The 20,801-nt window shown below is 44.0% G+C and overlaps 1 protein-coding gene across 16 annotated transcripts in view; it reads right to left on the bottom strand.

The window, feature by feature from the left end:
* The window catches only part of LOC135209052 (protein bicaudal C homolog 1-B-like), a 167,447-nt gene that overhangs the window by 20,409 nt on the left and 126,237 nt on the right, over positions 1 to 20,801 (bottom strand). For 14 of the 16 annotated variants that reach the window (XM_064241609.1, XM_064241614.1, XM_064241612.1 and 11 more), the window contains 5 exons: positions 17,894 to 18,002; positions 16,721 to 16,886; positions 3,726 to 3,839; positions 3,322 to 3,510; positions 391 to 540 (listed from right to left, as the gene is read on the bottom strand). In XM_064241609.1, the coding sequence (XP_064097679.1) occupies positions 391 to 540; positions 3,322 to 3,510; positions 3,726 to 3,839; positions 16,721 to 16,886; positions 17,894 to 18,002 (728 nt within the window). The remainder of the gene's footprint in view (positions 1 to 390; positions 541 to 3,321; positions 3,511 to 3,725; positions 3,840 to 16,720; positions 16,887 to 17,893; positions 18,003 to 20,801) is intronic. The other 2 variants (XM_064241622.1, XM_064241623.1) reach the window with 2 other exon arrangements.

A 20,801-nucleotide genomic window follows, 5' to 3' on the forward strand; every position in this document is an offset into this window, starting at 1 on the left:
ATAAATAAAAGGATAGGAAAAGGGCACTGGGGAAGCACTCAAGCACAGGATGTCAAAGATATATCACGATAAAGAAAGACTACAGTCGGCGGTCATGCGTTGTTTATCTCAAGTCGGGTCAAGGCGGAAGGAGTAGGTGTTGACACGACGGCTACCGCGAAAAGAATGGTATCACAATGACCTACCCAAGCTGGCCCGGGCTCACCCCGCGCAGTTACCCCAGACCCAGGTACAGCGATTCAAGTTTGAACTCTTTGTATGCGGTAGCGGCGGCGCGTTCCCGCGGATATCCTTTTGTTAGACAACCGACGGTTTGTACTTAGTCGGAACAAAAACAGAGTATAGTCAAAACATACACCTAATTTCAAAAAAACATTTCAAGTTCCTCACCACTACTGGAAAGTGTCATTCCTGTGATAAAAGAATTGAGGTTCATTCCAGAAGTGAAGTTTCCCTTTCCCGAAGACTTGGATAAGATGCAGTTGTTGTTATAGCCATCAAGAGCACCATTACGAAGATAATTGTTTGTGTAGTAAGGGGCTGTTAAATTCAATTATGTAATGTTAAGAGATATTCTTCTACCTCAAAAATTAAAATACAGTACTTTTAAGAATAGTTACATGCTTGAATATTACAAAACAAATAAGCAGTAAGAGACTTATGGGTTCATCATTATTCACCAAGCCACATACATGTTTTTAAAATAAAGTACTTTTAAGAATAGTTACATGCTTGAATGTTACAAAACAAATAAACAGTAAGAGACGCTCTTACATATGGGTTCATCATTATTCACCGAGCCACATACATGTTTTCTAAAAAGAATTTTTTCTTTTAATGTTATTCCCAACTCCTCTATTTATTTATATGTAGCTTCAATCTATGCATAACAACCCAGGTGCATAAATCTGATATGGCAAAAATAAAAATTCCATCAGGTTGTGAGGCGAATAACTCTTTCATCAGCAACTTACAACTAAAGTGTGGACATGCTGCCATTCTTCCTACCAAAGTTTCTCCTAGTTTTTTCCTATGCCATTCATAATTATCATGTCATTATAAATTCAATTTTGTCAGTCTCTTTCAAAGATTTGAGTTATTTAATTGCTTTTACCTTTTAGTAACTAACTGAACAATTACCCAACAGTTTCCGAGAGTGACCTACTTCCATTTCTGTTTCTTGTGTCCAGCAATAATCTTAAACATTTTTCCCTGTGATTTTCATAAAATCTAATTATGAATCTTCGTAAGATTTATCATTTAAATAATTTTGAAGTTCACATAAATCTAGATTGGAGTTTTCTATCTGCAGTGTTGTTGGCTATTTAGAGTAATTTTTTAACTGTTGTTTTACTCGTACCAGGATTTTGTTTGCTCTGCAATGTTTGCACAGGTTTTTACAAGCCTCAGTATTGGTCGCCTTCAGTTGCCTGTTCTTTCTTAGCCTTTTACATGATTTTGTCATGTTAAACATTGTAAGCGAATTATTTTTGCACTGTACGTACTCATCAAGCCTCAATGAACAATGTAGGGAGGACAGTCAAATTGCATAGTACAGTATGTTCATATTCACAGCAGGAATGTACCAATCAAGGACCACAACTCATCTGTCACATTTTGCACTCAATAAAATCTATCCTACCATATTTCCCACAACAGCCACATGCCCACTTTCCCGATTACTTTTTTTATTTGCCAATTCCAGTTACCATACTGAATTGGCATTATGTGAAAATACAAAAATATTTATGTAATTCTCGTAGTTTTTAATATCATTCTTAATGTTTCCTTCAATTAAAAATAATAGTAGTAACTGGATGTGCAGTTGTCCAAACCTCTAAGCTTGCATTCTCTATTGCCATGGTAACTGAATATGTTTTGGCATGTATTTTTGCTGTTCTTTTTCATGTAGCATGGTGGTTTTTATCCTGTTAAAAAATTTAAACGCTAAATTTGATTGTTCTCCATTTGCATTTCATTCACTGTTAAAAGTGAAATCCTCATTCTTTGTTCAACTTCTGAGCAAAGCAGACTAAAATCAACTCTGGTGCAAGTAACAAAATAGGCCAATAAGTCTCCACCGTACAGCATTTCAAAAGCATTAAAAAAATATTTTTGCTATTCCTTTTTCAATTTATCATGAAGGAAAGCAATTCAATTACAGAGCAAGGAAGAGCAGAAAATATTATATACTGGAAAAAATACCCCAAAGAGTACATGAACTATCATTTCCAGTTCAAAACTACATTATTTCACAGGAACATCCACTAATGGATGCATGTACTGTATATAGTAATTTAGGACCAAATTGTAAGGTACTGGGCAACATAAATAAACGCACAACATAGTACTACCTAAACAATATAAAACTACAATTAAGTACTTCTACATTATTAAAAAGAAAATTACGACAACACAATGCTTTATAAATAGACAAATTCCATGAGGAAAAGAGAAACAATGCAGTATTACAAGGCCTTTCAATTTCTAGTCCTTTACTTAGCAGACTAAAGAAATATAAAAATAAGTTTACAAATAAGCTCATATAAATAGATGGGGATTACAAGAATGGTGTACCTTGAATCTAACAATTGAAAAGTTAGTGGACCTACCAAAACAGGGTTAAGTATAAGGATTAGGCCCAACAGCTCAGAAGCAGGGAAAAGATAATTAAAAGATTATGTAAGTAATGTAACTGACCACCAAAACATATTAATAAAGTGTGCTTTTGTAACATTTTTTGGTGCTGCTTCCAAGCTGTTGGGCCTGGCCCTTTGTAAGTCCACTTAACTACTTCGTGTTTTGGCAAGTCTACTTATTCTAAAATTGTTTTGGATTCCAGGTAAATATTTTTCCCTCCTAAATCCCCATCTGTCATTCATATTAGCTGTTGGGCCTAATCCTTTGTAAATCCTCTAAACACTTAACCCTGTTTTGTTGGATTCCAAGTAGTACATACTACTATATGTATTTTCGTTTGTAATCACCAACTGTCATTTAAACAAGCTTTCTTTGTAAACCTTAAAAATTTATTTAGTCTGCTAAGTAAAGGACAAGAAGTCAAAAGGTGTTGCAGTACTCCATCATTCTCTTTCCTTTATGGAATTTTCTTTATATAAACTATTAATCACTTTCCATATTTTCATGATTCAGTTATACACATACTTTATGGAAAGTGATAATATCAGACACTAATGCATAGTACTTAAACTGGTTCTCAATAAGCATACAAATAAAACTGACAAAAATTAAATCAACATCACACATGAATTTGAAGAAAAATACAAAAAAATTTACTGGGGAAAACATAGTCATACTCACTATTAGGATCTAGGGCAAGGGAATTATACTGAGAGCGAGGAAGAGGAGAGGGAACTTGGCTACTTGAAGGTGGAGGGACTACGCCCCAGTGAGAGCTGGAATGCAATTGTGAGGGTGCCGGGGTACTGGTTGGAGAACTGTTTCCACTGCCACCTAACCAATGGCCAAGGTTCAGATCTGCTAGTGTCACTGACAATAATAATACGTAATAATGAACTACTGAAATACCCAAGCTTATTTGTGCCAGACTTTGCTTGGCAGAAAAAAATAGAAAGCAACAAAATTTACAACAATATCATACATAAAATTTCAACAAATAAGTGTTACTTAAAATATTAATCAATAAAAATACATGGTTTTACATTAAACATTTAAGAAAATAACGATAAAAAAAAATTGCTTACTGCTAAGTCCATATAAAGGGGCAGCTTCAGAAATATGGTAGTTTGCAGGAATTCGAGCCTTTGGGGGTTCCTTCTCAGCCTTTACAACAATGCGCCAGGCTTCATATATGTTATCTGAAATCCAAACATGGTTCAATTACTAATAAGAAAAAAATTTAATAATTCTTTTCAAAACTTAAGACACTACCCACAGGTATCTAAAGAACAGTTAAGAAATGGAGGGTAGTGGTAACTGGCTGAAGAGTTACGATCGCATTTAGTTTTATTGAAGAAAATCACAAATTCTTGGTAATTTGTATTTTTCCTAGCAATACTTACCTTCAACCATTACAGTGGAGATTTCCGGATGTTGATCCGGGTCCGACCAAAAAAACTCTTATACGCCACACCCAGGGCAGTCCTATGCCCTTAGGGGTCGAAGACCACGCGATCTTACTGCCAGTCCTTCCTACCAAACTCGGAGGCTGCCTCCCCCAAGCTTCAGCGGGGCTGGACGGGAGGGAATATACCTCCATGGTTCAAGGCCAGTATCGCTAGGAAAAATACAAATTACCAAGAATTTGCGATTTGTTCCGATGCGGGATACTTACCTCTAACCATTACAGTGGAGACTTACTCCTTAGGAGAAGGGCGAAGGTTAGGGGAGGACGGCCCAAAGGTGCTAGGTCAGAGGAGGGGCAACTGCTCCCCGTGGTACTCGACCCTGCTCAATGAGACTTGGTGTTGGTCCGGGGAGTGCCTAAAACAAGCCTGGTGTGGGCATTACCAGGCCATGACATGTAAAACAGTGGGTTGTACTGAACACCATCAGCACTCTCTCATATCTCACCCAAGTATCCTGGAGTTTTGTCTGCACCCCAAAGGCCCAGGGAAGATAAGGACAAGGACAAGAGGGGTACTGGTAAGAGTCTCACACACACACACACACACAGACTTGTTCAATCCGAGAGAGGTAAAGAGGGATCCTAGACCCGTTGTTGGGCCGCCACCAAGGGGCCGATCTCAAAAGAGTCGAGTGACCTCTTGTAGTCTTTCAGGTTGTGGGCGGTGAACGTCAATTGCCATTCCAGACTCCTGCCCTCAGGACCTGATCCACAACCATGTTCTCGGAGAACGAAAGGGAAGCCCCAACACCCCTGGTGTCATGGGGCCTGACTCCCTTTGGAGGGGGAAGGCCTCCCTTCTCGTAGGCCCTCCTGACGGTCTCTCTTAGCCAGGAGATGGTGTTCTTGGAGGCTGCCTTCTTCTCTTGACCCGTGGTAACAAAGAGGTTCCTGATCTCTGGCCTGAACAGAGCCATCCTCTCCAGGTATTTCCGTACCGCACACACAGGACAGAGGAGGAAGTCCTTCAGCTGATCTGACTTCGGGAGGGCAGGGACGGAAAACTCCATGAACCTGAGGTCCGAGACTGAGGGGTTCTGATTCTTAGCTACGAAGGAGGGGACGAACCTGAAGGAGAGTTCTTTCTACCCCCTTGTGTGGGCAACCTCGTACGAGACCGTGGATGGATGGATGGATGTATGAGTTTTAGGGCAAAAGCCCAGGCACTGGGGCCAAAGAAGCCATTCAGCGCCGTAATAGAGATTAAATAAATTACATTATGAATGAGTTAATAAGTGTATGAAGAAAATGGTTCATATATAAATTACCATATGAGAAATGAATGAATTAATGAAGAAATATATGAAGAAAATGCTTAATAAATAAATATATATATATCTATGATGTGATAGCTAAAAAATAATCAAATGTTATTAAAAATATTTATAGACTTTAAAAACGAGATGAGAGCAGAAATATCTGCTTCATCTCCCAAAATATCACAAAGGGATTTACCCCTAAGATATCTCTCTCTCTGGTTAAAATATCTGGGGCAGGCAACCAGAATGTGCTCCACTGTTAGCATCTCGCCACCACAAGCACACTCTGGGAGGCTGCCCCCTTCTAAAATAAACTGATGGGTCAAATAAGTGTGCCCAATCCTCAGTCTGCTTAAAACTATTTCTGTTCGCCTATCAGACTGGAAAGACGAAGGCCACGGCAATATATTATTTCTAATATTTCTGTACTTTCTATTATTGGCAAGATGAGAAGACCATCTTTCTTGCCATTTGCTTAAAATATAAGACCTAAAAGGACCTTTTAGATCTGTATGAGGCACTTTACTAAAGGCTGTTTCTGAGGAGACACTAGCAGCTTTCGCTTCCCTATCTGCCATCTCGTTTCCGCAAATCCCCACATGTGAAGGGACCCAACAGAAAGAGACAGATTTACGCAAATAATACAAATGGAGGAGCGATTCCTGAACTTTTTGAACTAACGGATGGAAGCTATTGAATTTTTTAATAGCTTCTAAAGTGCTTTTCGAATCCGAGTAAATGACAAAATTAGTGTCGCTACTTTGAACAACTATATCCAAGGCAGAGACTATGGCTGTTAATTCTGCTGTGAATATGGATGCAAAGTCAGGTAGTTTAGCTGTATATGCTGTATCACCAAGGATAACTGCACAGCCAACACCACTACCTGACTTTGATCCATCCGTATATATTTTTGTCACATTAGTATGGACAGTTTCATGCTCCAAGAATTTTCCCCTAATCTCTTCCTCAGGACAGTCTTTTTTGTTAAAAGCTTTTTTGCACACGGATGCTTCTGGAATAAGCCATGGAGGATACACAGGATGTTTTACTTCCATGACTTTCTGGGATTTAAGATTATTACCCCTAACATCTTCATTTAGTCTAACTTGGAATGGTCTAGAGGTTCTTATACCAGAAAAGACCCGTGAGTCTGCTTCCTTCAGCACCTGGAAAGAGGGATTTTTGGGAGCACTTTTAATTCTAGCCATGTACCTTAATCCTAGTTCTTGCCTTCTCAAATCAAGGGGAAGTTGGATAGTATCAACATATATGCTTTCAACAGGCGAAGTTCTAAAAGCCCCTGAGCATATTCTCAGCCCCATATTGTGTACAACATCTAGTTCCTTCAGCCTGGTTTGACAAGCTGAGGAATAAATCTGACAGCCATAGTCTAGCTTGGACCTACACAACGAGTCATATAGTCTCAGCAGGGATTTTTTATCAGCTCCCCAACTAAATCCAGAAACAACCTTTAAAATATTCAGAGATTGTTTAACCTTAATCTTTAAGGAGTTTATGTGGCTGGTCCATGTCAATTTCTGGTCAATGGTTATTCCCAAAAATTTCACTTCATTTTCATAAGGAATGATAGATCCTTTTAAACTGAGTGTGGGAACCTCTTCCACACGCTGGCACCTAGTAAATCTTGCAGAAACTGTTTTAGAGGAGGAGAATTTAAAGCCCTTCTCATCAGCCCACTTTGTAATGGCATTAACAGACCTTTGCAGATGTTTACATACTGACAAGGCATCATATCCTGTGCAGTATATTGCAAGGTCATCAACAAAAAGTGAGCATTTAACAGGTGATGATATTTGTTGGACTATACTGTTTATTGCCACTAAAAAAAGTGTTACGCTTAAAACGCTTCCTTGTGGAACACCCTCCTCCTGCACAAAAGGTTGGGAGAGAGTGTTGCCCACTCTAACCTTAAAGAATCTCTCTGTTAAAAAGGAATATACAAATTTAATCATTCTTCCACATATGCCCATCTTGTGCAATTGTTTTATGATGCCAATTCTCCAAGTAGTGTCATATGCTTTCTCAAGGTCGAAAAATACGCCAATAGTCTGACATCGTTTGGCAAATCCTTGCTGGATTTGATTGGTCAGCCTCAGCAATGGATCAAGGGTGGAACGATTTTTCCTGAAACCAAATTGAAATGGAGATATTAGTCCTTTTGCTTCCAAGTGCCAAACTAATCTGGTGTTTATCATTTTTTCCATCAGCTTACACACACAGCTGGTAAGAGCTATTGGTCTATAGCTGGTGGCATGGGAAGCGTCTTTATTAGGCTTTTTTATGGGAACAATTATGGATATTTTCCAGTCCTTGGGTAAAATTCCAGTTTCCCATATTTTGTTTATAATCTTGAGTAGATACTTTTTGGCATCATCTGGGAGGTGTTTAAGCATTTCATATAAAACTGAATCACCCCCTGGAGCTGTTGATTCAGTTGAAGAGAGTGCCTCCCGAAATTCTCTTAAGGAAAATTTGTGATTGTATGGTTCAGATTTACCAGATTCAAATTTCAGTGTCATTTCAGCATTCCGAATTCTTTGAAATTCTAGAGAATAATTGTCGGGGCTAGAAACTTGAGAAAAGTGTTTTCCCAGCTCATTGGCCACTTCAGTGGGCTCTGTGATCAGAGTGTTATTGACCTTTAATGAGGGTAATGGTGACGCAACAAATTTTCCACTTAGTTTCCTGATTTTGCGCCACACCACTCTCAATGGAGTTTTGGAATTTATTCCATTGATATAGTAAAGCCAACTTTCTCTTTTGGCTTTCTTGTAAAAGCCCCGCTGCTTGGCTAACGCACGATTATAGATTAATTTAGACTGAGGGGAGCCACTAGTTTTGTATCGTCGGTAGCACTTCCTAGTGACTTTCCTCAGAATACTACATGTCTTATTCCACCAGGGAACTGCAGGTCTACGAGGTTTACCTTTTGTCTTGGGAATCGAGCCCTCAGCACTCTTCAGAGTAGATTCAATGAAGTAGTCATAGGCATCCAGGTGAGAATGAAATGACTCAAACTTCCTATCTAGATTGACTCCTTTACTGAACTTGTCCCAGTCAGCATCTTCTACCTTCCACTTAGGTAATGTTTCAGATGGAGCATTTACAACATATTTCAGATGGATCGGGTAATGATCACTTCCATTCAAATCTTCATTAACAGACCAGTTAAAGTCAAGGTGGATATTTGTTGAGGAAATACTAAGGTCCAGTGCAGAGAGATGATTATTATGAATGCTGTGGAAGGTCATTGACCCATTATTATATAGGGCGACATCATTCGTGTCAATAAGGTCCTCTATTATTTTCCCTTTGCTGTCTAAACACCGACTTCCCCAAAGGGGGTTGTGGGCATTAAAATCTCCTAATAAGAGAAAAGGAGTGGGAAGTTGGTTAATCAAGGACTGAATATCTCCAATGTTAAAAGAAAGATCTGGTGGGAGGTATAATGAACAAACCGTTATCCTTTTGTCTAATAAGACTGAGACAGCAACAGCTTGTAGAGTTGTATTTAATTGTATTGTGGAGTGCTGCAGAGATTTATTAACAATAATTGCAGCACCTCCATGGGCACGATCACCAATTGGGGGAAAAGTTAAAAATAGCATAATCAAGTCCAGGATTATAAGGAGAGTTACCTAACATAGTCTCCTGCAGGCATACAATCCCTGGATTGAATTCATGCATTAAAACTTTAAAGTCTTCTGTCCGGGCTCTGAGACCCTTACAGTTCCACTGAAGGACATCGAACGTGAATGTTAAGGTGGTAATGTACTACTTCCCACTCTTTGGAGGGGAAGTACTGATCCTAGGTTGGAGAGGAAAATTCTCCTTAATAAGAGATTGTTTTCTTGATCCCTTTTCATCTTTATCAGAGATTAGGGTTCTTTGCCGACAAACAGCTTTCTGAATTCGAGGCTGATGCTCAGGATTTTTACTATGATTAGGTGCATCACTACTGCTATTAGTCTTGGGGCGGCAAGACTGATGAGAACTCGCATGTCTTTGAACTGGATCTGCTTTCGGAACTATCTTCCTTGGCGGAGAGATCTCTTCCAGAACACTGTACCCATTTGAAGTTTTTATGATAAAACTTTCATTATTCGGGGATGTGTTTCTTATACGCTTCCTGGTGGGCGCAGCGTTAGTTTTATCATGTTTCTTAGTAACTGTGATAATTGATGGATCCGAGCTAGATCTCTCTAGTTTGGACCACTCATTTGGTTGCTTCTTGGTGATATTATTTGTGGACGTTTGCAAACTTTGCTTAGGGGCTGAATTTGCAACCGTTACATTTGTATCAACGTGAGAGGATAAATTGTCCATGCTTTTGGAAGAACAATTTTTAGTATTGGGCTTCAAAGCACTTGCTGACATAAGTTTCCGATTATTATTTCCTGTGCAAGGAGAAACAGGTTTCCGATGCTTACTGTTAGATTCTATTACTGGTGGCCTCTCATTGCTAGAACTCTTCATCAACTTTATTACAGAAGCATAGGTAGAGTTGGCACTCTTGTTAGCCCCCATTACCACACGCTTTGCTGCACTGATGCTGAGATGTTCATTATCAGCCACTGCCAACACATCTTGCTCAAACTTGTATCTGAGGCAAGTCCTACTGTTTGGAGAATGATCACCCTTGCACTGGAAACAATAACGGGCTGCTTCGCACTTGTCCAAATTGTCATGCTCAGCAGAGCACACAGAACATCTCTTATTGTTTCCACGAGTCTTGAATGTGGCCATATTCGAAACATTTGCGACATTGTTTAGGGTTTCTTTTATATTTTTGACTTGCATCCTCTCATGGCCAACATTGATGGTATCAGGCAAGTAATTGGAGGAGAAAGTTAAAAGCATAGCTGCATCCCCTCCCAATTTTTTTACATGAGATACACAAGGAGGGCACCTTAGGAGAATCTCCTCCTCATTAAAAACATGCAAGTCTCTTGAATAAACTACCCCTTTCAGCGTGTTAAAGAATCTGTGCGATGTTATAGCCTCAATATTTCCACTTTCTGGGGGTTTAAACTTTGATAATAAAATAGCTTGCGTCTCATTGCCTGCTTTTATGAGTAAGTTCTTTCCATATCGTTTCAGATTACCAATAGGAATAGAACCCACTTTGTTCTCAATACATTCTGCAGCTTTAATGAAATTTTTCCTTCCCTCTTTATAATTGGCAACATGCCATATAGGGGGAGGAAGCGTCCTGGTATATGTTGCTGGTCCACATTCTTCATTCTTAGGAACAAAATCAAATGGCTCATCATTCAAATTCCTCACCGAAAACACCTTGGTGCTTAAAACAGAGTCATTTAGAATGTGGCCATTTAAATTCGTTTGTGCCTCGCTAGCTTCTTGGGGAGAGGAAAATCTAATGTATGCAGAAAAAGACTGCTTGTCTTTTTCTAGAAGCATCTTAATCCTCTCCACCTTACCAAACTGTTTTGCGACACTATGCAAGCACTCGTAGTCTAACGAAAGGCTTGCATTAGTGCAATAAAGCACTCTATTGTTCATATCAAATCCACCAGTTTTAATAGCACCCTGGTGTCTCGGTGCATGGTTCTTTGTGATAGCCGAGCTCATATCCGTGTCCATGCCTGAAGTTGTCGCCAGTGCCGTTAAGTCGTCAGATCCAGGGGAGGGCAAACATTGGTCGATATCCATAGATTCAAATATATTTGTAGACTGCTTGGTTATATCAAGAAAGTATCGTGGGTCAATCAGGTATTCAAATTCTCCACCAATGGCACAAGTGAGAGTTGACTCCCAATGGTCCACCCCATACCCTACCCTTACGGGATAGCACCAATATGCTTGCAGTGGCCCAGGTATAAGCCTATCCGCCTGCTGGGAGTTCTGCCCCCACTAATGGGGACAGACTCCCCACTCCAAACGTATTGGTGGGCTTCCGGACAAAAGCCAGGAGTCCCATCCCAAACACCAGCCCCCCCTGGATTCCGACGGGCTGATGTTTGGAGATGGTTCCGCCCTCAAGGTAGCAATGGGAGGGTCCCATCACTACCTCTTAGGTCCAAACCATATCAGGTGGCGACTCAACCACCACAACTCCCACAATTAGCTTCGAATGCAAACCCCTTCCAAAACACGATCCCTTCTCAGACTCACCTAAGAGTAAAATTTAACAAAAGTGGAAAATTCCACATAATTAATCCGAAATGCTAATAAAAAATATTACATGAAGGAGAAGGATGTAGTAAGAATGAAAAATTGCAGAAAGAAGGAAAAGTTCTGACTAATTTAGTTGGATCAGCAGCTGGGCCCCAAGGACCACTGAGAAAACAACCCCACCAGGCATCAGAGCACAGCTGCTGGTCCCTAAGCCCCCTACCCACGCCAAGGGGTCAGCATCTAGGGGGACGAGACCGTGGAGTTCTCCCACCCTCTCTTCATGGAGGCAAGAGCCAGTAGAGCCAGTAGGAATACCATCTTGAAGGTCAGCTCCCTATCTAGAATGTCCTTGAGTGGCTCGAAAGGAGGCTGCCTCAGGGAATCCAAGACTCTCGCGACATCCCAGCGGGGTACCAAGCTGGCACTAGGGGGCACTTCTGTTCAAAGCTCATGAGCAACGGACAGGGGATTAGAGTTCCCCAGATCCACTCCATTCAGGAAGAAGACCTGGCCTGTTAGATGTTTGCAGAGGACTCCCTGAGGTAACCAGACTTAGGAGAGGCCACTCTCACCGAGAACCCTCTCCTGTTAAACAGCCACTCTAGTCTCCAGCCGTGAAGGGAGAGGGCCGGAAGGTTGCGAGGCCAGATCTAGAAGGTCCGGGAACCACTCCCTGTCGGGCCACCTCAGTGCCACCAACATCAGAGCAGAGCCTTTTGCCTTTCTCAGATGGTTGAGGACCTGCCTGAGGACTCCGAAGGGAGGGAACGCATACATGTTCTGGCCGTCCCATGGTGTTGGAACGCATCCTCCCAGAACACGGCTGGATCCAACCAGAGAGCAGTAGATCGGTAGTTTCGCATTTAGCATTGTAGCTAACAGGTCCAGGGATGGGGACCCCCACTTCCCTATCAGCTCTCTGGCTACCTCGGGGTGTAGGGACCATTCAGATCCCACAACCTGTCCCCCGTCTGCTGAGGCCATCTGTGATTACATTCTTCTTTCCTGGAATGAACCTTGCCGACAAGGAGGTTCCAAGAGCTTTGGCCCTACTCAAGATCTCCTCCGAAAATCTGCAGGGATCTCCGACCCCCCTACTTCTTGATATAGGCGACCACCGTGGCGTTGTCACATATCACGGACACAGTGTGTCCCCTTGCTGCCTCCTCGAATGCTTCCAGGGCTCTCTGCACCGCCAAGAGTTCCAGCCTGTTGATGTGGAAGGCTCTCTCTTCCTCTGACCATAACCCTCCTGCTGAGAGAGACTTCAGGTGCGACCCCCCACCCTTCCATCGACGCGTCCATGAACAGAAGCATCTCCGCAGGTTCCAACCACCAACCGAGGGCCTTCCTTGCTGCCAATGTGATGGGCACCGGCTTCCGAGGTGGTTCCTCCTTCTGGGACCATCCTGCTTTCAGGTCTTCCGTGGGGGACTAGTTTCTCCAGGGAGACCAGGTGAGGTGCCTAAGAGCCTTTGCCACTCCTTTGCTGGTCTCAGGGAGTGGGTCAGGTAGTTGAGGGCAATCCTTTGGAGGTTTGCTAGTCTGTCCTCTGACGGGAAGGCTCGACCCTTCTGCGTATCCAACTCCGTCCCCAGGTACACCATCCTGGTGGAAGGGTCTGGCTGGGACTTCTCCCGGTTCATGACTCCCCCCAGGGTCTTGCAAAAGGCCAGGAGGGCGTCTCTCTGCTCTACCAAGCACTCCTTTGAAAAGGAAAGGAGTAGCCAGTTGTCCACGTACCTGAAAGGGCATATGCCTCTCTTGTGGGCCCAAGAAGAAAACCAGGGAGAACACCCTCATGAAAACTTGTGGGGCGGTTGCCAGCCCAAAGCAGGGTGACTTGAACTGCAAGCTCTGGCCCTCCCACCTTATACGCAGATACTTCCTGCAGGATGGGTGTACCGGGATCTGGAAGTAGGCGTCCTCGAGATCCAGGGACATCATGAAATCCCCTTCTCTCACAGCCACCAGCACCCAGCATCAAGTTTCCATCTTGAAGGGAGTCTTTAGGACATAAGTATTAAGGACCAAAAAATCTATTGACTGGTCGCTACCTCCCTGAATACTTATCAACCAGGAAGAGGCAACTGAAGAACCTGGGGGAGTGGTCTACCACCTGCTGGAGGGCTCCCTTCTCCAGCAGTGCCTGAGCTTCTAGCCTTAGGACTCCCTGTGACCGGGGTTCCAGGGCTAAAAAGAGACTGTCTGGCTTCCCCGTCAGGGGAGGCTTCCGGTCTAGGAAGGGGATTCGGTAGCCATCCCCGAGGACCTGGACTGTCCAGGGCTCGGCTCCGTGATCCTCCCAGTTCTGTCAACAGCTTGAGAGGCAATCCCCCATTGGTGGCGGAAGATACGTTAGGGGGCCTTCTGGAAGCAGCAGGGGGTCTGGACCTGAACGAAGCCTGGGAAGAAGGGAGGGCCCTGGGGAGGGCTGAGTTCCCTGGTCTCCCAAGGCCTTAGGGGCCGACTCCACAGAGGCAGCGGAGGAGGTGGTTAAGAGTCCGCTTCCGAGGCTTCAGTCTCTCGTGGGTTCTTTTAGAAGTTGACTAATGCAGGGAAGAGGCCCTGTATACGATGGTGTCTCGGCTGGCCTTCCCCCACCGCTCAAAGGACTCCTCTACCAGCTTCTCCGGAAATAGAGCCGCCTCCTCCACTGGGGCGTTCCAAAAGGGTCTTGAGCTCTCTCTCTCTGGAATGTTCCTAGGGAGCTTGGCTATCAAGAGTCCCTTCTCCTCCAGACCCAGTTAGCCCACGACGTGACCAGCTGGGTCGTGAGGAAGACCAGGGACTTGCCCCCTAACAGAACCAGTTCCTCATACTGGGTAAGAGAGGCCTCGCCCCTCAAGTCATGGAGCATGGGGAACCTGGCTACTGCTCCGGACCACAGACCTAACCACGATGCCACATGTACGTATAGAGGTCCATGCTGTGACCTCCATGGCTGTAGCCTCCTGGTGGGAGAAAAGAGACTAGCCCTAACACGAGCCTCCCTTCCGAGAGTCCGGGTGCCAGGGCAGACAAGTTACCCTCCACTGACTTTGGTATCAGGGGTTCTCCTTCCAGGGCAAAAACCATTCTCTGCCTAGGCTTGGCCGCCGGAAGTAGCCTAGCCGAGGTGTGCGATCGTGAGGAGTTATTTGACCCTGCTACGACCCTCTCAACTGCCGACAGGGCCTTCTTAGTGTTGGCGGCCCTAGGAAGGCCGAGTGAGGGCTTGGGTACTTCCAGGTCCCCAAACAGTATGTCGACAGTCAAAGACCTGTTGTCTTCCCTTGTCGGGGCCAGCTCCTCTAGCTGGTTCATGGCCCTAATGTGGGAGAGGACACGCCGAAAAGAAGAACTTTCGTCCACTAAGCCTAGTTCCTCCAGGGCATTCTGGAGGTCCTATTGGACGAAGATCTCATCCTCAATGTCTCATGACGGAGGAGAGACGTTAGGCCTTGCTCGGGGGAAGCCTGGAGAGGCTCTCCAGGGAGGGGGCACCTAAACCCAGCTGGAAACTGGTCTCCTGCAAGGAGGGATGTCCTGCTCGACCAGACTGCCCTGAGGAGGAGCTCGATCCAGAGCAGGGGAGGGACTCCGCACTCCCTAAGGAGGTAGCGGCCCCAGGTTCCGTCCAGGAAGGAGACGAGAGCGTGGGAGCACGGAAGAAGGGAGCCCGCTCAATCTTGGCAGCCGACCCTAGCATTGATGAGACCGAGGCAGGATCCACCATGGAGACTGCTGGAACGGGAGCTTCCCTTGGTGGAGGGGGCGATGGAGAACGCCGCCACCATCTCCAGCGGGAGTCGTACTGGTGCCTGTCACTTCCTCTACCCCCTTTGCGATCCCGGCTACAACAAGAAGAGCGGGAAGAACCGCTCGAGGACAAGGAGTAGTGGCGTCGCCTACCTCTCCCACGACAGCAGCTCCTCTTGGAGGAGTGTCTTCTCCTACAGGAGGATCTCTCCCTCGAGGAACTCACATCCTTGGAATAGTCACGTTGTCTCTTGCCTCTCCTCCGGCGGCTTCCATCGCAGGGAGAGCCAGGGGAACGTTTCGGCTGCCTCGGGGACACCCCACTGAAGAAGGGCCACTCCGGAGGGGCATTCCCAAGGCAGAACCCGGCTCCTCCAGCCCTCACGGTGGGAAACCCCAAGACGGAGGCATCATCCTTCTGGGGGAACCTGCCCGGATTATGGGGGCCAGAAATCCCCCACGGCAGGCGAGGGAAGAGCTGGAGCCGAGAGAGCAGGTGGCTCCGCAACTGGGTACACCAGCCCGGCCGCGGCCAAGAGTGGCGTGCTCCGCTCGAGAGCGGGGAGAGCCGCAGCTGGGAGAGCTGTAGAGGGAAGAGCCGTAGCAGGGAGCACCGCAGCGGGGAGGGACGGACCCTTCGCCTGAACCGATGCTAACAGAGAGGCCCAGGATGGGGTCCCCTAACTGCAGCTGCATCCAGTCCTCCCTCAGCACTGTGGAGGATTTGGACACAATCTATAGGGAGGAAGACTCATTGGCAACGGACTCGCCTAGGCCCTCTCGCTTGGAGAGGGTAGGAGAAAGAACCTGGGGAAGAGTGAGAGACTTCCTCTCCGATGTTACCGACGGGGCACCCCCATCCCAGTTGCTGCTCCTACTCCTCGAATCCCCAGAAATCTTTGCAGACGAGGACTTAAGCTTCCTCTTTCTCTTAGTACAAGCCAAATCAAGGCCAAGACGCGCATTCTATACATGTGTTGTCCTTCGAGCAAGCACCCCCCACTACACAAATTACACACTGATTGAGAATTGATGAGAAGGGGCGAAAGAAAGGCCCCACAGGCCTGGCCTTCAGGACTGGGGCACCGACGTTGAGGCTCCGAGGCCGACATCACACATACGACAGACACGTACACAAAACACACACAAGGAACAAAGGAATCGGGCCGGACACCGGACGAGCAGGAGCATGTGAACGCTCCTGCGACCAGAAAAGGACTGGAGTCAGGTCAGTAAGATCGCGTGGTCTTCAACCTCAAAGGGCATAGGTCTGGCCTGGGTGTGGCGTATAACCAGTTTTTTTTGGTCAGACCCAGATCAACATCCGAAAATCTCCACTGATGGTTCGAGGTTAAGTATCCTGAATTGGAACAAATTCTCACTAATATTTAAACCAATTGTAATGCATCAATACCGGAAAAAAAAAAAAAAAATTCTCATCAAGATTTACCTGCATTTTTCTCAGCTCCCTTAATTACAACTAATCTTCGGCCGTCCAATCTCTTATTCTTAATAGTGATATTTACATCATAATTCTGCATTATCCTAGGTATATCACCTACATCCACTTCTTGTTCAGGCATAAGTTCAAACATAAGAACAAGAGGCAAGGCACCCTGGTGAAATAGAAAAAAAATTTATTAAAATGCGCTATAATTTACTAAAATAAAAAAAAAGGTTTAAAACTGTCAAAAAGGTACCCAATGTAGTCCGATAATGACAGTTAACAATAACTTCTCTTATCATAGGTTTCATGTTATCCTTAGTTCCAAATTAAATTATTTTAATCATTATTTCCTTGACTGCTGAAGATTCTAGTGTGCTGTGCTTGTCAACATAGGTACGCAGTCTTTTCACGTGTCTTTCCGATTTCCCTAGCCCACTTTATCATACTCCCAAACATTAATTTTCATTGCGAATGTGCAACAGGGACATGTGGGGGAAGGAAAAAAATTATACATTCAGAGATCTGCACTAAAAAAATTATCCCACAACCTTACACACTGTACAGTACATTATATGAGAGTACAGTACTATGTACTTTGTATTATTAATGGCCAAAGGTTTAATTCTTGAATGAAGGCAATGCAGTTGGGGTGAAAAAGATGCCACAGAGGGTCACACAGGATAAAAAAAAACTCCTTATAAGAATAATTTCAGGTTAGGTTAGGTTAAGGAATTTACCTGGGGTGTATAGTGAAAAAAGGCAACTAAAAGATACACAAGAAAGGGCAACTAAAAGATATGCAAACTAACTTCTTAATACATTACCAAGACCAAAGGAACTGCTCTTCACATACAAAGTCTTTCTATTTTTTCAGGACATCAGAACTATTGTTTGCAGACGATATCACTAACCATTACCCACACATATAAACATGTATAAAATTATCAATTTAAGAAAAACCATCCCGAGAAAAGCCTTTATTAGGCTCAGAGGTCTGGATAAACTGATCCTTTATAATAACTGTAAATGAGAAGACATTTCAGCAAAATGGGACAGAGTTCATTTATTAATTTCTACTAAGAAGAAGAACATAAAACTATCAGTTAAGTCTAAACAATATCTTTATTCACACATAAAATATGACTGAAGATATCAAACACTGTGTACAGTACTTACAAGGATATTTTGTCGAGCTAAATATACATTGTCTATCGCACCACTAATTACAACTGTAGACTTCCTCAGGGGATGCACATTCATGTCACTTGTATCAGGGAATGTGATTCTGTAGAAAGAGTAATAGATAATCAACAATATCAAATGAATTAACAGAACATTCTAAATTCTTGAGACTATGTACTATATGTTGTTATTTCTTTTTAGCTAAATGTAAGCTTTATGCATGAGCAAGTAAATATACGTTGTGAGCATTAAATGGGTTGCAGTATTATGTTATTTTACTAGTACCCTTGCAAAGATACTGACCATGGTTACTTAATTACAGAAATCATAACAATTTACAATATCAACTAACATATGTTTCTGTCTAGTGTTCACCATTAATACTCTGTGCAAACACATATATATGCAGATTAGTGGTCTTTGAATGTCCTCAAACAACACTTTTGCTTGTGACAGACAGCTCATTCCCAGAAAAATAGCTCAATAAGTTATACCGCCTACAACTCGAGATCAAGGTGCACTAGGCTTTCATCTTTCCTGGCTTGAAGTTTAATACATGGATAGGCTATTTATGTAGAACATGCACTTGGCATTGTCAAAACACCTTTGAATCATTGACTGTGAACTGCGTTCAGCTTGTCAATGCTGAGTTTGATGCTGAACTAAATATCTGACTTTCTGAACCTCAACAGACAAAACAGTTGTTTTGTATTGTAATATACCTGGTTGATCTGCCAGCTCCCAAAAATATTTTGAGTTAGTTTTTATACAGTATATGCCGACATATAAAGCAACCTTTCAAACTTGAAAAATCTCCCCCAAAAGTGGGGTAGGCTAATCCCTCAAGTGTCGATAAATGTGTCAATAGTTAACTACTGCCTCAACTATTGTCTGTTAATAAAACAACAGTAATAATGGTAAAAAACATTAATTAATTAAAGTGAATCACTAACAATACAACTATAGATACTGGTAATTACTATAATGAGACATTAGGACGAGTGAGCTATCACTTTGTTAATAGCTTTATACATAGGTTATTATTCAAATATACAGCTGCTAACTGCTGAATAGTGGTACCGAGTGGAGACACGTTCCCTCTACGACACCAATCACAGTATGCTGACCACTTTCCTTGGTATACTGTCGCAGATGATTTTCTGATATTACCTGCCATCTGAGTTGCTGCTTTCTGCGAAAACCCTCACTCTCGGAGGAGATACTTGACAGTCTCCACCCGTGAAGCGATAGGGACTTACCAGTCCACGTGAGGCTGACACAGAAGGTTGCTCCATGGAGGTAACTCTCTTGGCACATCTACTAGGAGTTCCAGTAGGTCTGGAAACCACTCTGCTTTCGGCCATAACGGGGCTACCAGGGTCATCTTGAGGTTCTGAGACCGCATTACCCTGTTCAGAACCTGACGGATTAGACAAAATGGAGGAAATGCGTACACGTCCAGATTGTCCCAGGGGTGTTGTAGCGCATCTTCTGCTACTGCCTCTGCGTCCGGGACTACTGAACAATACACTTCCAACTTTTTGTTGTACCTGGTTGCGAATAGGTCTATGATCGGTCCTTCCCACAACATGAGCATCCTGTCCACTACCTGTTGGTGTAGGGACCACTCCGTTCCCAGAGTCTGATCCCTGCGGCTCAACTTGTCGGCCACTATGTTCTTTTTCCCGGAATATACCTGGCCTTGATGTCTACCAGGTTCTCTATAGCCCACTGGTGAAGTTGAACTGTCATCACATGTAACTGCCGAGAAACTAGGCCTCCTTGCTTGTTTATATAAGCTACTACTGTGGTGTTGTCTGACATCAATACCACTGAGTGTCCCTTTACTCTCTCCCTGAATTCTTGTAGAGCCAGGAAAGCTGCTTTCAACTCCAGCATGTTTATATGGAGTTCTCTGTCCTTGCAACTCCATTTTGCTGACACCATCAACTCCTCCATATGGGCTCCCCAGCCTTCTAGTGACGCATCCGAGAACAGCAAGAGGTCTGGGGAGGATTGTTGAAGGGGGACACCCACTGTCAGATTGTCGTCGTCCACCCACCACAGCAAGTCTTTCCTCACTTCTGCCGACAAGGGAATTTGCTCGTACGGGTGATCTACTGTTGGTGACCAAAACTCCTTCATCCTCCATTGTAGGGACCGAAGGTGTAGCCTTCCTTGTGGTACTAGCTTCTCCAGGGAGGTTAGGATTCCCAGCACCACCTGCCACTGTCTTGCTGGCTGTGTCTGCTTTCCCAGAAAGGCATTCACCACTTGTTTGCATTTCTCTACTCTTTGGTCTGTCGGGAATACTTTGGCTTGTGTTGTGTCTATCACCATTCCCAGATATTCCAAACATTGACTTGGATCCAGCTGCGACTTCTGCTGATTCACCACAATACCTAGGCTGTGACAAAGCTGCAGGAGGGCCGCCCTGTCCCTGAGTAATTCTCCCTGGACTTTGCTAAATCACCAGCCAATCGTCCAGATATCTTATTAGCCTGATCCCCTGAGCATGCGCCCACGCCGACACGAGGGTGAACACTCTTGTAAAAACTTGAGGAGACGTTGTCAATCCGAAGCACAGGACCTTGAATTCGAAAGCTTTCCCTGCAAGACTGAAGCGGAGAAATTTCCTTGAAGACTGAAAGTATGCGTCCTTTAGATCGACTGTCAGCATAAAGTCTCCGATTCTGACTGCTTGTAGAACCGTTTTCGGAGTTTCCATCTTGAAACTGGTTTTCCTTATAAACAGATTCAGCGTTGACAGGTCTATTACTGTCCTCCACTCCCCGTTGGCTTTGGGTACCAGGAAAATCCTGCTGTAGAAGCCTTTTGTCGGACTGCATACTTGTTGCACAGCTCCTTTTTCCATCATCTTCTTCACTTCCTCCTGCAGAAT

The sequence above is a fragment of the Macrobrachium nipponense genome, chromosome 37 (genome assembly GCF_015104395.2).
Source record: "Macrobrachium nipponense isolate FS-2020 chromosome 37, ASM1510439v2, whole genome shotgun sequence".
Lineage (NCBI taxonomy): Eukaryota > Metazoa > Arthropoda > Malacostraca > Decapoda > Palaemonidae > Macrobrachium > Macrobrachium nipponense.